Raw genomic sequence first — 16,094 nt, 5'->3', positions numbered from 1 at the left:
TTTCTTAGTACGTATTGTTGTTATCTATAAGATTTGGAATAAAAACTATTCCTGTTATCAGAAATAGTAACAATGTGATAAAAAAGTTGATAATTCTTATATATTGTATACACTTAAAACAGCCTTGGGTCAAATTGACCCCAAACAACACGTATGCGTACAGCAGGTGTACAGGAAATTGAAAACATATCATCATGTTAACTTTGTGTTTACCCAGTTGTCCCCATTAAATTAGGAAAAGTCGGTACCACTTTACAATAAGACTCCATTATAAATGGTTTATAAATAGGTTATAAATAGGTTATTAATGAGGTTGTAAACCCTTTGTAAGTCATTAATAAGCCCTTATAAATGAGTTATAATCACAATTTTTATACATCGATGCGGGCTCACTATTTCGGAAGATCCCCATCTTGGCAACCCACTGTCTATCCCTTAACTGGCTCCTCTACTAGCCCAATTGCACATTCCCTACCATTCTTGGTATTAGCCCTCAGGAGGGGGGGTGGGGGGTGACAACGTCTTTATTAATCCCTCTGGATTAATAAAGTATCCATCCATCCAAGATCAAGTTACTGCTTACTACTCATTTCAGAACAAATCACCCTTTATTAATAATTTACTAACCTTTATAACTGGCAAAACGGAGTCTTATTGTAAAGTGTGAAACACATGATCATCTAGAAATCAGTTACTTACCTTTATAACTGGCAAAACGGAGCCTTATTGTAAAGTGTGAAACAAATGACCCTTTATTAATCATTTACTAAACTTTATAACTGGCAAAACGGAGTCTTATTGTAAAGTGTGAAACAAATCACACTTTATTAATCATTTACTAACCTTTATAACTTGCAAAACGGAGTCTTATTGTAAAGTGTGAAACACATCATCATCTGGTAATCAGTTACTTACCTTTGTAACTGGCAAAACGGAGCCTTATTGTAAAGTGTGAAACAAATCACCCTTTATTAATCATTTACTAACCTTTATAACTGGCAAAACGGAGCCTTATTGTAAAGTGTGAAACACATCATCATCTGGTAATCAGTTACTTAGCTTTACAACTGGCAAAACGGAGCCTTATTGTAAAGTGTGAAACAAATCACCCTTTATTTCTCATTTACTAACCTTTATAACTGGCAAAATGGAGTCTTATTGTAAAGTGTAAAACACATCATCAACTAGTAATCAGGTACTAACCTTTATAACTGGCCAAACGGAGACTTATTGTAAAGTGTGAAACACATCACCATTTACTAATGTGTAAGTTTATTTACACCATTCATTTAAACTGTCTTAACTAAAACTGCGTAGCCCTACTCTATGGTAATTAACAAAAAACAAAATGTCCTTGGGCTCTTAAAAAATAAATAAACAATCTGTATGACAGAGGGGAAGGGCATACACATGGAGTTTGAAAGAGTGTGTGTGTCAGACATAAATAAACTCATTCACACTGGCTTTTCTCATATCTTTCAGCAGGCGTCCTAGTGGCCCATCAGGGTGACCAGAGCCAAGCCATGATGACCATTCAAGGACCTTGAGGTGTTCCTCCAACAAACTCTCTGTGCGATTTCCCCTAAGTCTACGCACTTGCCCTTTGATGGTCACCCAAGCTCTTTCCACATGTTGGGTATGACTGCCAGACTGGGGATTCACAAACCACCTGCTGTGGTTTACAGTGTAATGTTTGTACCCCAGGTTTCCTAGCACGTTTTTGTATGCCCTCCACTCATCACTAATTATTCTACTTCCTGACTTCACATGCTGTCTTATCACAGGGACAAGGTGGCGTCTTGACCTTTTTTCAACTAGTTTCAACACTAGTCTCCGCCTTTTGTCTCTAACTCCCACCATTCCAAAAACCCATTTCTTCCTTCTCCAGGTTCTGCCAAATCGTCCCCGTGCATACTAAAAAAAAATTAAATAAATCACAACATAATTTTAATCACAAAAATTAACACAAATTACACCAAAAATCTTTGTACAAAATGCCATACTAGTTATCAGGGGCATTGTATAACATCCTTTATTGATGATTATACAAAAATTGTCCATATTGATAACTCCAGCAATACAAATGTTTGATTATCTTGTACAACAGAGCCCAGTGTATAATACAGACAAGATTTTTAAAATATATAAATTATTAAATAGTTCCCATTAAACAGATTTTCATTTAACTGCCAAACATGAATCGCCAAGAAGCTCCCAGACACAAATACTCAATACAAATAGTTTACTTATATTACATTGAAGAAGGTCACAAATAAAAACCTTATTTCTAACTTGTATGTGTTTGTGTGTGTGTGCATGTCCATGTGCAGGCTTGGGTGATAAATGTGCATCTGTCGGATGGTTGGTTATTTGGTTAGCACAAAAAAGTGGTGTCTTTAAGGAGCTCACCTTTTAATCAAACTGGAAAGCTACAAACCTTTCGCTGATGGCGGAAGCAGCTCTCATCTATCACAACAAATTCTTTGTGACCACCAAGACACTGTCTGCTCTTCCTTCTGTGTCTGTCCATTGCGCAAATACAGACCCCTCGTATGCTTCTTGCCATATTAGTCAGTGTTCTGGAGCTGCCAGCAATACCATCATCGACCATGTCAATCTGTCTGAGCCTGAGCCCTTGTGAGAATCTGTGGTATGGAGGAATAATATTTGAAACATTGATAAGATTTCTGTAGCCATATGTGTACTGTAACAGGGTATATACAGCAAGCCTTAAGCTACATTTAATACCTTTTTAATACCTTTTTTACTACTTTCTGATTTTTTAAAAACCATCGCAACACTGAGATGCAAGTGTTAATCAGCGACCTCCCTAATGTTTACAGTAAGTTATTTTTGTTTATACAAAATCACAGCACAGCACCTGTAAATTAATTTCATCCAACTGAAAAGCGATGATTTTGATCTTTCAAAAAAGGAGCCAGCTCTGATTGTTCTGGAGACTTTCCCATGACCTGCTCTTTGACAGTACCTGAGAACATACCACATTTCTTTTTAAATATACAATTCATATATAATAATTATATATACTGTATGTGTGTGTGTGTGTGTGTGTATATTATTGTAGTGATATATTGTACACACGTCACATTGCATTACTTTTAATGAAATGACTTAGACGTGCCTTTCAATGTATTAATACAGTAGTAGAAAGAATAATAATAATTAGATGAAAGAAGAATGATCACGTTGATGATAATCATAGTGTCATGTTGTTCCATTCACTGACATTGTTACGCCATATCACATACCAGATGTATTGGTCTGTCTTCATCACAGATACCATTCTCATTTTGTGGTGGCAGAGAGTGCATCTGAGCTTTTTCTTCAGAAGATGTTTCTTCTGCATCCACTTTATTAATTTCAGTGTCCTTCGTTTCGTTTGTTTTCCCTCAATCCGGGCCAACAACTTCTTTCTCAGAGACATTTTGCTGAGGGAGTAGACAACGACAATTAACAAGATCTCTGACATACCTTTATGATAACACATTTTTACTTTTGGTATAATTTACATGGACAAACAAAACTCATACTAGATGAAGTAGATATTGCAAGACAGTTCAACAGAATCCAGAGAAACGTGTGACAAAATTATTTAAACATTATATCATTTTTGTCATTTTATTCTAACATTAAGAAAAAAAATCATCATTTCCATCACAACAAAAAAGGTTTTTTTATATAACAAAATTATTAACATACCTTGTGTTTTTTTATAATATTTATTTAATTACTACTAGCTAGCTGGAGGAATTGAATGAGTAGCCTAGTTAGCATTTCAATAGGGATACATTTAACACCTACCATTTGTTTCTATTGATATGAGCCCACTATACCAGGGGTATCCAATTAAAATTCTAAGGGGTCCAGTTTAAAAAAATGTCCTCAAGCTTGGGTCCGGAGGTCTATCAAACATTTTTTTTAAGACCGTTGATTTCACTGATATAAGACTGCATGTGTTTTATGTACCAACAGTCAAGGTGTGCATTATGATTCAGGGGCATATTTAGCCAATATAAGTACTTTAGGCGCTAATAGTATGTGTCTGTTTGGTCAACAACTTACTATCAGATCAAATGAAGGTCTACATTTCAATAATATTTCAACAGTGTGTATTGTCGTTTTCCATATTAACATTAAACATAGTGACCAGCATATTCCCTAGCAAAGTTTCAGCTACAGCACTCATGCACTCGTTTGCTCGTTGTTGGGCAGTGACGCTTTTTAGAGCATGCCATCTTTCTCTTCAACCGCGTACTGCAATGAATCTTGCTTTGCTTTCCCTCTCAACTCACACGCAGGCTTTTCTTCAGTCAATTTGTCTGCAGCTCGTGCGACCAGTCCCACAGCTCGCAGCTTTAACAGCGAGCCCGTGCTGCGTAGTGTAGGCTATCATCTGATTGGCTACTGGCATTATAAAGTTTAAACAAAAACATAGCCTGCCATAAAGTTATGGTTAATTTAATGTATTTAAAGGGTTTATAAAAGTCACGCAAACATCAGTTGCTATAACCGCTTGGTCAAAATTATTATATATATTATTATAATTTTGTATTTATTTTTTGCAATTGTGTCTTGGTCCGTCCGTCATTTGGGTCCGGACCCGGACCGCTGTCCGCCTATTTCCGACCCCCGCACTATACAAAGATTAAAGATTAAAAGACGTATCAATAAATAGCCTCAGCCACTGCCAAATTAAACAATGCTTTTGAAGCCTGGAAAGTTCCTAGCGAACTTCACATCTAATCACAGTACCCTACGCATACAGAACCTCGTGGTCAGGTGAAAAATATAACGTTTTGCCCATTGACAAAACTGCATCACCACCAACACAATACATACTATCATATAAAATACATGTCATATGTTATAGACATTCTTGCATTTACCAATTTGAAAAGTGAACCTACCGCAGAGAGGCAAACTTCTTCTGTCTGGTGTGTGGGATGGGTGAGCCCCTCTTGTGGCGCGCAGATGCGATGGACTCGATGAACGGGAGATTTTGTATTTTTTTTTAACCCCTGATCTGAAGCATGCCTCTGGGGCAGCGTTACAAACTTAAGACTGCTGCTATGGAAACAATACACGAGCGCTATCAAGACATCCCAAAATGTTCTTTGGGTTGAGGGGCAGTTCTAAGTGTGCCCCTAGAATTCAGCAGACAGACCAATGAGAATAAAATGAATCCCTTAAAAATATGTTTGTGTTGGGGCAATCGATTTATGGTCGTTTTACATTAGGCAAAAAAAAGAACCATAAAAGATTTGGGCGCCAGAGCGAGGTAAAGTAAAATATCCAACCACAGACAGTCATATAGAAACATCCAATCACAGACAGTTGCAGCTGCCTGTACCAGTCCCATCCACCTGTATATATAGAGCGCACGTCCCCAAGTACAGTCTTTCCCCTTATGTTAGAATGGAGCCAAAAGCGAAAGAGTCATGTTCCGCTGGAACTTCAGCTAGATCCCGTCCCAAGAGGACACAAAAACGTAAGGTGCCGGATGAACGAGATAGTAAGTTTTCATTGTTATTTTACTATCTAGCCAGTTTATTAAGCTACTCGGTAGCTAGCTACCTAGCTAGCAATCTACCTACCTAGATAGCTACCTAACATTACCAGCCCGCCACATAACGGTAGTGTATCAATTATAAGGTTGCTAACCAGGGTTGGAAATTAACAGAGTGGTCAAATTTGAACATTCACTAGACATTTGCAGGTGGACATAAAAGTTAATTTGAAACCAAGTTGCTATCTAGCTAAAACAAACTATTAGTAGGGAGTTGTCTGCATTGGAGTTATTTCGGTGGCCACCTAAAGATACATTTCAATTATAGATTATATCCTTGGCTGTAGCTGACTAGGGGGGTTCTTATATTAAGTACATAACGTGATCCACTGCAAATATTTTTAATTGCCAAGTACTTTAAGACAAATAAATAACTGAACAATATATAAAGTGCCACGCAGTGGAAAACAATAACGGGTAAGGGTCGTTGAGGGTTTACATATTGTAAGTGGCTAGTGAGCCCAGTCCTGTGCCACGCACGCAGCACGCTCTCACGTGCACACCGACTGACAGGCTCTGTGTGCCTGTCATTTGGGGTGCACGTGAGAGCGTGCTGCGTGAGCGTGGTACAGGACTGGGCCAGTAAAGAGACAGACGGGCACAGTAATATTTTTTTTTTTATGGATTTGTAAAGGATTCTGACTTAAATCATAAAATCCCCAGTGATTCCCATGTATACAATACAGTAGAGCTATTGAGCTTTATTGTTATTCTAATTATTTCTTTTTTAGGCTCTCCCTCTGACCTAGCCCCTACGGCAACAGTCCTTCTTCAAAAGGACAAGTTAGAGATTCGTCACTTGAAAGACAAACTCGAATGGCAAACAAGAAGGATAGAGGACCTGGAGAAAGAGAGGGACTTTCTCCGGGGACAACTGGCTTCCGTCAGAGGTACATAGCTAGATTTAAATCAGCAAAGAATTTAGTTTTATGGGCATTGTCTTACTACCATGTACTGGGGGAATATATGTATAAAAAAATATTTTAGCCTTCATTTTTAGTACATTAGCCACTGCCATGATTGATGGGCTGTATTTGCCCATATAAATATCACATTAATATTTTATTTTTTTAGTGAAGGAAGAACCAGTTGGGGATATAGGTGTGGTCGATGAAATCGAATCACAATCCACATCATCCTCATCCTCATCAGCCTCATCATCCTCATCCTCCTCATCCTCCTCTTCGCCTAAGAAGCGAAAGAAGAAGAAGAAGCACCTCAAGAAGCACCTCAAGGGAGCCAAAAAGAATAAGGAGCTGAAGAAGTTTCGGCAGCGTGGTAAGTTTTAGCTAATTGTTATAGGAAAGTGTACAGTTGCATCTCAAAAAATTATAATATATATAAATATCACACAACATGCTGCATTCTCTGGTTTAGATTTACAGTTTGATTTTGGTGTAGAATCGTAGATGGATATGCTAGTGCTTTGGAATATAATTTGATTTGTGGGCACACTAAAGAATACTAGCTGCCTCAGAAATACTAAATATGGGTTTTTGGATATTGATTTTTGGATAGCCAATGCAGCTGGTAAATGTTAAACATTGTAGAACAGATGTATACATTTGTGTGAATTGTTCGACAGCAACCAAGTCCATAGTGTTGAAGTACAATTGTCTGGTATGGTATTCTTTGCAGCGGTATGTTTTTGAGATGTGTGTAATTTTTTTTTTTATTTCCTCTCCAGTTCAAACACCAGACGAAATTGTACTGCGGTACAAATCCATCCTGAAAACGTTGCGCAAGACCAAGACCATGACCAGGGCCTTTAGAAAACATAGATTTGACCGCAATACTGTTGTTTCAACATCGGCAATAGGTGAGCTGGCCTTAGCAGCTCCTGATTTATATCAGGAGCTGGTGTCCAACAGGCCAGGAGGTGGAGAAACGGTGTTGGCCTTTGCCAAAAGGTGCGATGCGGCCATTCAGCTGGATGAAGCTGCCAAACTTAAAATAGAGGGGATGAAAGCTGGGGGGACACTGCTCCCCATTAGGAGAGGCAAGCCTGTGCCAAACAAAATTTAATTGTTTAATTTGAATTCTTACATTAGTTTGATTTGTTCGATTTTATAATGTAGAGTTCACACACACACAAACACACACACACACACACACACACACACACACACACTCACACTCTCACACTCCCTTCAACTCAGATAAATAGTTTTTATTTTTTTTAAGAGCCGAATTTTTTTTTTATGTGAATTGCCAGACAGTTTACATTTCAATATTGTTCTTGTGCAAATAAATATTTTTTCCTAATTTCTCTTGTCATACTGTTCATTTTGTGCAAGTTTTAAGCTTACTTAGTCATTAGTAGATGGTGATGTGTTTCACACTTATCAATAAGGTTACCTTTTTCCAGTTATAAAGGTAAGCAACTGATTACTATATGGTGATGTGTTTCACACTTTACAATAAGACTATGTTTTGCCAGTTATAAAGGTTAGTAAATGATATATAAAGGGTGATTTGTATCACACTTTACAATAAGGCTCCGTTTTGCCAGTTATAAAGGTTAGTAAATGATAAATAAAGGGTGATTTGTTTCACACTTTACAATAAGGCTCCGTTTTGCCAGTTATAAAGGTTAGTAAATTATTAATAAAGGGTTATTTGTTTCACACTTTACAATAAGGCTCCGTTTTGCCAGTTACAAAGGTAAGTAACTGATTACCAGATGATGATGTGTTTCACACTTTACAATAAGACTCCGTTTTGCCAGTTATAAAGGTTAGTAAATGATTAATAAAGTGTGATTTGTTTCACACTTTACAATAAGACTCCGTTTTGCCAGTTATAAAGTTTAGTGAATTATTAATAAAGGGTCATTTGTTTCACACTTTACAATAAGGCTCCGTTTTGCCAGTTATAAAGGTAAGTAACTGATTTCTACATGATCATGTGTTTCACACTTTACAATAAGACTCCGTTTTGCCCGTTATAAAGGTTAGTAAATTATTAATAAAGGGTGATTTGTTCTGAAATGAGTAGTAATCAGTAACTTGATCTTGGATGGATGGATACTTTATTAATCCAGAGGGAAATTTTAGGACATCCAGTAGCATCCAGACACAACATAGCAAATAACATGTTGTTCTACTTCAGCTCTGGAAACCCAGATAAGACCATAGTGTGCGTCCCATGTTACTAAAAAAAAAAATGTTTGGGGGGGGGGGGGGGGGGGGGGGGGCACACGTTGTCACCCCCCACCCCCCCTCCTGAGGGCTAATACCAAGAATGGTAGGGAATGTACAATTGGGCTAGTAGAGGAGCCAGTTAAGGGATAGACAGTGGGTTGCCAAGATGGGGATCTTCCGAAATAGTGAGCCCGCATCGATGTATAAAAATTGTGATTATAACTCATTTATAAGGGCTTATTAATGACTTACAAAGGGTTTACAACCTCATTAATAACCTATTTATAACCTATTTATAAACCATTTATAATGGAGTCTTATTGTAAAGTGGTACCGAAAGTTGCAGTCATGAGCAGAGAGGGAGTTTACTGGAGGTGGAGGATTAATGAGATTCGTCAAATTGTCTACTGCCAGTGGCGTTGTCAACCTTTTCCTTGTAGAGAACAGAGGACAAAGGGTGAAGGGGTTCAGATGCCAATGGGTCAGGTCTGAGTGAGACAAAGACAGAGTACACATCCAGGAGTATGAAATACAGAGTCAGATTATACAAAATGATGTAAACACTTAGTTCATGACTGACACAACAGGAAATTAGCCAAATTAAAATTAATTTTCTTTGTAGAATGTTTTTAACAGCTGTGACTGGAATAACAGGAAGTTGGCAGAGACTGATAGTTATCAACATCTCTGGTAACATTCTAGACAAACCGGTGTGAGAGCAAAAGCTAAAGGGTTCAAACATGGAGGAGTCAACACTGTGGAGAGAACTAAAACTTGGCACAGTGCCAAGTGAACTGTCAAGAGATCTGGGTTGTTTGTTTGAAAAAACTGGTGTTCTTATGAAGTACCCTTACAAAAACAATGCACAGCTTATCGGTTTCATGTTTTCCCAATCTAAAAAGGATTTTAGGTTTTTCATTATTACGACCCGGCTCATAGGAAAGCTACGCAATGAGAACAAAAAAAACTAAACTTAATTTAAAAGTATATTTATTAGTTTGGGAGGGTGAAAAAGGTAATCGGAGTGCAAGCTACTTGTTTGGCCGCCAGGTAAGCAGTTGCAGAGTGCGTGAGAGAGAGAGTGAGAGAGGGATGTGGCCAGTTCTTGAAGGCAGCTGAGACCTACAGGAAATCATGAGTGATCATGCAGGTGGGTCAGGTCTGAGTGAGACAAAGACAGAGTACACACCCAGGAGTATGGTCAACAGAGTCAGATTATACAAAATGATTTAAACACTTAGTTCATGACTGACACAACAGGAAATTAGCAATATTTGATTCCATTTTCTTTGTAGCATGTTTGTTACCACTTTACAATAAGGCTCCCTTATAAAGGTTTATAAATGGTTAATGATTAGATTATTAATTAGGTTGTTAACCCTTTATAGGTCATTATAAATGAGTTATAACACCGTTTTCAAACATCGATGCGGGCTCACTATTTGGGAAGATCCCCATCTTGGCAACCCACTGTCTATCCCTTAACTGGCTATACTAGCCCATGGCACACTTCCATTCTTGTATCGGTCACTACCAGACCCGAAGAGATTACCCCCGCTACCCCGCCCCCACCCCCAAAAAATAATGTTCTTTCAATTTGCATTGGATGCATACTGTGGTCTTATTTTGTTGACCTTGTTCAAGAGTTGATCTATAAATAAAGGAAAATATATTGAATTGTGCTTTCTTGGTTAGCTAGTGACGTGACGACATATATCATAAGGTCACAGACCAACGCACCCACGGCTAATAGGGAGCTTGAGATTTTATATTTTGCCTATATAAGGGGTCTCCCGTGTTTCCATTACAGTACTGGTTACTACCCCACTCCTTTTGAACGTGTTCTCCCTATGTGTATGTGATTTGTGTCTTGATACTACTGGAGGTCCTAAAATTTCCCTCTGGATTAATAAAGTAACCATCCATCCAAGATCAAGTAACTGCTTACTACTCGAATCTACTCTTACTACTTACTAATGAGTTACTAACGTTTATAAATGGCAAAAGAGAGCCTAATTGTAAAGTGTGAAACACATCACCATTTACTAATGAGCTACTAACATTTAAAACTGGAAAAAGGGAGCCTTATTTTAAAGTGTGAGAGACATCACCATGTACTAATGCGTAAATAACATTTATAACTGGCAAAAGGGAGCCTTTTTGTAAATTGTAATACGGGTAGATGAAATCAAGCCTGTTAGTGGGAAATATTTTATGTGAATTAAGCTATCATTGAGAGCAATTCTCCCAGCATTACTCCATAGCAAATTACTTCAGTTGTCATTTCAAGCTTGCTGGATAAGGCTCTTCCAACACTGAGCCACCAGCAAAGAGCAACAGTGGTTGGAACCAATATCATAAGAGACGAAGAGGACATGAGAAACGTTTTCCACGAAAGCACAATTAATGGAGGTATTCAAATCCAGATAAACAAACGTAAACAACAGCTTTATGTTAGTCTTTCGAGTCACAAGTCACTCAGTCTTAGCTTTAGTTAATTAAGTTTACACAGCATGGGCTATTTTGGTTACGTTTATTAACCTAACATTGTTATGCCCGGTGCCTACAAAGCATTCATGATTGATTTAGAATGTTTAGGCCTGTTTAATTCAATATCATTGTATTGAAAGTGTCCCATTGTCATTGTTGTTATACGAATGGACACTTTTAGCAAATGAGCAATGTGAATACATTAGATGGTGCAAGATCTAGCAAGGAGACCTGGGATGTTTTCAGACGACGCACAAATTAATGTCGATCTCCTAGCTAATCATCAACAAACTTTTGGTGCTAGGCTTACACATGTGATGTTCCCAATGTTGTTTGTCTGTGGCATAGCAACAACAGGCACACATAGGGGGACTATTTTCTCTAGGCTACTGAAATGCAATACACAACGTTTGGTGGCTGCAACTTTTTTGTGCTAAAAAGGCAGCTTACTATTTACTGACTACTACTGAAACACATCATCATTTACTAATGAGCTACTAACATTTATAACTGACAAAAGGGACCCTTATTGTAAAGTGTGAAACACATCACCATTCATAAATTACTTCCTAAAATTCGCATTTACCTAATATAAGTTTTACTCATGGTATGGAAAGTAGGATGCAAAAGATACAAGCAAAAATACGTAACTGATTCACCCATGTTTAAAATCAACACTCAAAATAATGAAACTGTTGAGTGATGCTTATATTTGTTAATAATAATAACAATAATAATAATTAATTTAATTTGTAGTGCACTCTACATTCAAACAAAATCTCAGAGTGCTACATAGTTAAAAACAGCCCATAACAAAGCATAGTTTAAAGAACAAAATGATTTTGAAAACATATCTTCAAAAATACCACGTTTAAAAAAAGTAGGAAACACCTTTCTGAATAAAAAGGTTTTTAGGCCAGTCTTAAAACAGTCCAGTGTCTGTGCTGCCCTTAAGTGTTTGGGGAGGCTGTATCTCAGGCGTAGCGCTGCAGAGGAGAAGGCCCGGCTGCCCATGGTGCGTAGCCTGGTGTGTGGGACCTGCAGGAGCGAACTGTTTTTGGATCTGAGGGTGCGGTTTAATGTTTTGGGGAATGATGCCCACGGATTTGGTACTTTTAAAAGGTGTTTTAGAAGTTTCTTGGGTCAGTGGTGGATTGTTTGTTCGCCCCATGGAGCCACTAAAGTTGGGGCGTAGCAAATATTACCTGGTTGAGCGTTCCTGGAAAGACGCATTGATGTTTCAGCCACCAGTGTTAGTGTGATAGAAGCCTCGTTGCCTCGCCTAGGCCGCCAGACATTCCACCAGTATCGTAGTGAGAGTCTGAGATGGAGGCCCAGGATTCCTGGAGGCCTGTTTCTTAAGGCCCGTTTGTTTCTTTGTTTCTTTGTTACTTTGAGCTTTTGGGTTGTTTCTATTTTGTTGTCTCACCGTTTTTCCATTATTCAATATAATTTTGAGTTAGTTTAATAATAATAAATTATCGATTATTTTTCCCTTATCCGACTTTGTCTGCAATTTTCATTATTCCCTCAAACTTGTTTTTGTTTACGTTGTCTGACCCTAGCCAGGCACGTAACATGCAGGTAAGGGGGTGCATGACCATTTCTGCATTGATGTGTGAGTAGGAGGACATTGTACAATGCGGGATGAGACAGGGTGTTATGCAATTGTATTTCCTGTCTCTCATCAGGATCCTGGCAGCGCTGTTCTGGATGAACTGCAGCTTCTGGATGATCCCAGTGAACAGTGAATTGCAGTAGTCCAGTCTTGAGGCGATGAAGGTGTGGACGAGCTTCTCAGCATCTGGGAATATGATCATTAAAGGTCAGGTGAGGGACTAACCTAACTCTTAGATTGTGACTGAGGAGGAGAGGGGTATGACCTGACCGTCGAGATTCAGACTGGAAAGGCTTTTCATATATCTTGAACAACCGTCCAAGTGGCCCATCGGGTTGATCAGAGCCAAAAAGTCAATAATTTTATCTGGGCATGCCACCATTGTATCGAGTCCTGCGTTGTGTTCTGTGGGAGTCTGTTTGCTGAGCTAGAAATGGCAACGTACTGAAGTTCTGATGCTTTGTTCAAGAGAAGAGGAGCTCCGTACACTGTACACATTAACATACAACAAGGCAGTCTGTAACATGCCGTTGTCAAACATACTGGATATTAGCCTGTTAGCAGAGGAAAAGCGTATTAGGGATTTGTCAGATGGCATCGAGGAGCGGAACAAGAAGCTGGAGCTTCCCTACACCTATATGGACCCCAAAAATGTGGACAACAGTGTGGCCATTTGAAAGCGTAGAGCAGTCCTTCTGCATTTTTTTGTCTTTCTAGTACAGTTTTTCTCGTTCACTTACACACTATAACCTGGCCTATTAACTAAACATCCCAAACTGAACCCAATTAACATGCAATTCCCCAGGTGCAAACACTCTGACTGTGTCAACATTTTCAAACACATTCATATAATAGTTAGATAAAAGAACAATGCATGTGATGCTGAGACAGGTTAAATGTGATATATTTTTCCTAAAGTACAAACTTTTTCAATGGTTTATATTGTGGGAATTATCACACACGCATGAATGAGAACATCAGGATAAATAGATACAAGGACCATGCATGGGACGCTGTGTGGCCATTTGAAAGGATAGTCCTTAAAACCTTTGTCCTTATATTAGTTATAGATACATACTGTGGAAGGTTGTGTTTAATATCTGCGCTGAATGTTTAGGATTAAAACTGAGTTGTTACTACTGTAGTTCCCTCTAGTGACAAGAATCAGTATGACATCTTGTTCCTATGGACAATAAAGTCACTGTGAAATACTGGCCATACTTTTGCACAGTTATGACTCAATTTTCTTACAACTGCACATATTTTCATATGAAACTAGGTCTCAGTTTTTGTTTTTTTTGCTGCAAAATGGTGTTTAATTATTCCTTTTCTAAAGCAAATTTCGGTGTAATATTTGTTCTCCTCGGGATAGATAGATAAAAGGGTCATGCATGGAATGCTGAGAAAAAAGAATTGTGATTGGTTGGTTAATTGGTTTATATTGGTAAATACATGATAATTTCGCTACTGTATGCTACCATATATAAATTATTTACCTGTTTTAACAGTTCATTTCCAAAATACAAAACAACATCACAGATAACATCCAGACCTAAAGAAAAACAGATTATATTGGAGAAAATAGTGACAAATTATGTTTGAGAGACTACCATGACAACACAACCCTAAATCCATACTTTGATTTAGGGGTTTCTTTGTGAATTAATGGTGCCCATTGAAATATCTAGGTCATGAAATTACAACTTAGCCTATTTCTACATGGCCTGAAAACAGAATTGTGCTTTTCCTTTAAAGGAATCTTTTGCAAAATATTTATTTGATCCAGCACTGGAGCTCAGAGTCCTTCTTGACATCACCATCAGATTTGTAATAGTGTGTCAAGACCCCCTCAACAAACCTGCAAACAACTAATGCAAAGGCTTGATTAATTTAGTTGAGAAATGTATTAAAAGTTTAATATAAAACAGACATGTTATTTTTTATTGAAACTATGCAAACAGAGCTGACGTTACGGTGCCATGTCAGTAGATGGCAATGTTGCACATGAGACCATTTGAAGTCCAGTTTTTACGATCAAAAACGATTGAAATCGGTCCAATATTAAGCTAGAATGCTTAAACCGCGGATCAGCTGTACAATGTGATTCAACGGGGAAGGCATCTGCATAAAAGTCAACTTGTTTTCACCACTGACAGGCTCATAATATTATTTACAGTGTATGCCAATTTCAAAAGGATTCCTACAGGGATAGACCTGCGTCTGATTATGTCAATAACTGAACAGACACTGTAGAACATGGCTTTTTCAACTATTTTTGTTTCATTTCCTGAAGAAAATGACTGTATATGTAAATGCCACATTAAATACATAATGACCTATGTATTATTATAGATACTGTATTATTCTCTTATGTGTGTACTCTGTTTATTTATGTCTGTGATTTCATTTAGGTTTTAGTATGACTTTTTTAGCTTGCTATTTGTGTATGTATTCCATAACTATGACAATCATATGTTTCATTGTTCCAGCAAAATACTACCATGTGAGGAATAAACCAGAGCAAAGGAAAACATATGATTTCAGCCTTGCAGGCTAAGACACAGACTCACTGTCAAATAGAAGTGAAAATTCCATTTATTATTGGTGAAAGAGAACTAGACCTCTGCGGGAAGGCCTAAGGGGTCTTAAAACTGCATTAACACTCCATTTGTAAACACAATGCAGATTTAAAGTAACAGTATGCAACAATTATACTTCAAGATCAGGGTTAAGATAAGCAGTTTTACCTTAAAATAACAGCTTGAAAAAAATCGGGGCGCTACAATTACTTTGAATTATTATAGAGAATTTCCTCTGTGCCATTGCTATACCAGGGTCCATAGCCTGCTAAATGTAAGATTGCCTGAAGCCGCCCGGCTTTCTACTGTCTGCCGAATTAGTAAGTGGCTTATTTGCCGTCTTTTTTTTTTGTCTTGTGTTGCACTTGCTTGATATTTGACTGTGATAGGACAGTTGTTGAGTAATGCAAAACTATATTTTCAACCGATCTGGAAACCTTTCTTTGCCACTGACTGTTTTTCATGTAATTTCACCCAATAGTAAAATTCAGATCATCACCAACAACACATTTCTGATGTATTTATTTTGATTTCAATGTGTTTCATTTACTTAAAGGGACTTTTTTTCAATGTCACTAAGTAATCAAGTAAGTAAACTGTACCTAAGACTGTACACTCTACATTAAGCTCAATGTAAAAACTACATACGTCCTTTGACAAACCATCAATTAAGGGGC

General features: G+C 37.8%; 2 protein-coding genes across 2 annotated transcripts in view; one reads left to right on the top strand and one right to left on the bottom strand.

The window, feature by feature from the left end:
* LOC308368625 (arachidonate 12-lipoxygenase, 12R-type-like) overlaps positions 1-16,094 on the bottom strand; it is a gene marked incomplete at both ends in the record, with an annotated part of 172,218 nt that overhangs the window by 49,981 nt on the left and 106,143 nt on the right. The gene's annotated exons all lie outside the window — the stretch shown is intronic.
* On the top strand, positions 5,437-7,612 carry LOC308363608 (coiled-coil domain-containing protein 106-like; the record flags this gene model as incomplete). Its single annotated transcript, XM_080836419.1, has 4 exons — positions 5,437-5,533; positions 6,319-6,477; positions 6,662-6,865; positions 7,275-7,612. 4 exons carry the CDS (start codon positions 5,437-5,439, stop codon positions 7,610-7,612), a joined length of 798 nt encoding a protein of 265 aa, XP_080692545.1.

Source organism: Sprattus sprattus (genome assembly GCF_963457725.1).
Source record: "Sprattus sprattus genome assembly, chromosome: 1".
Classification (NCBI taxonomy): Eukaryota; Metazoa; Chordata; class Actinopteri; order Clupeiformes; family Clupeidae; genus Sprattus; species Sprattus sprattus.
This window is presented reverse-complemented; position numbering and strand designations above follow the sequence as displayed.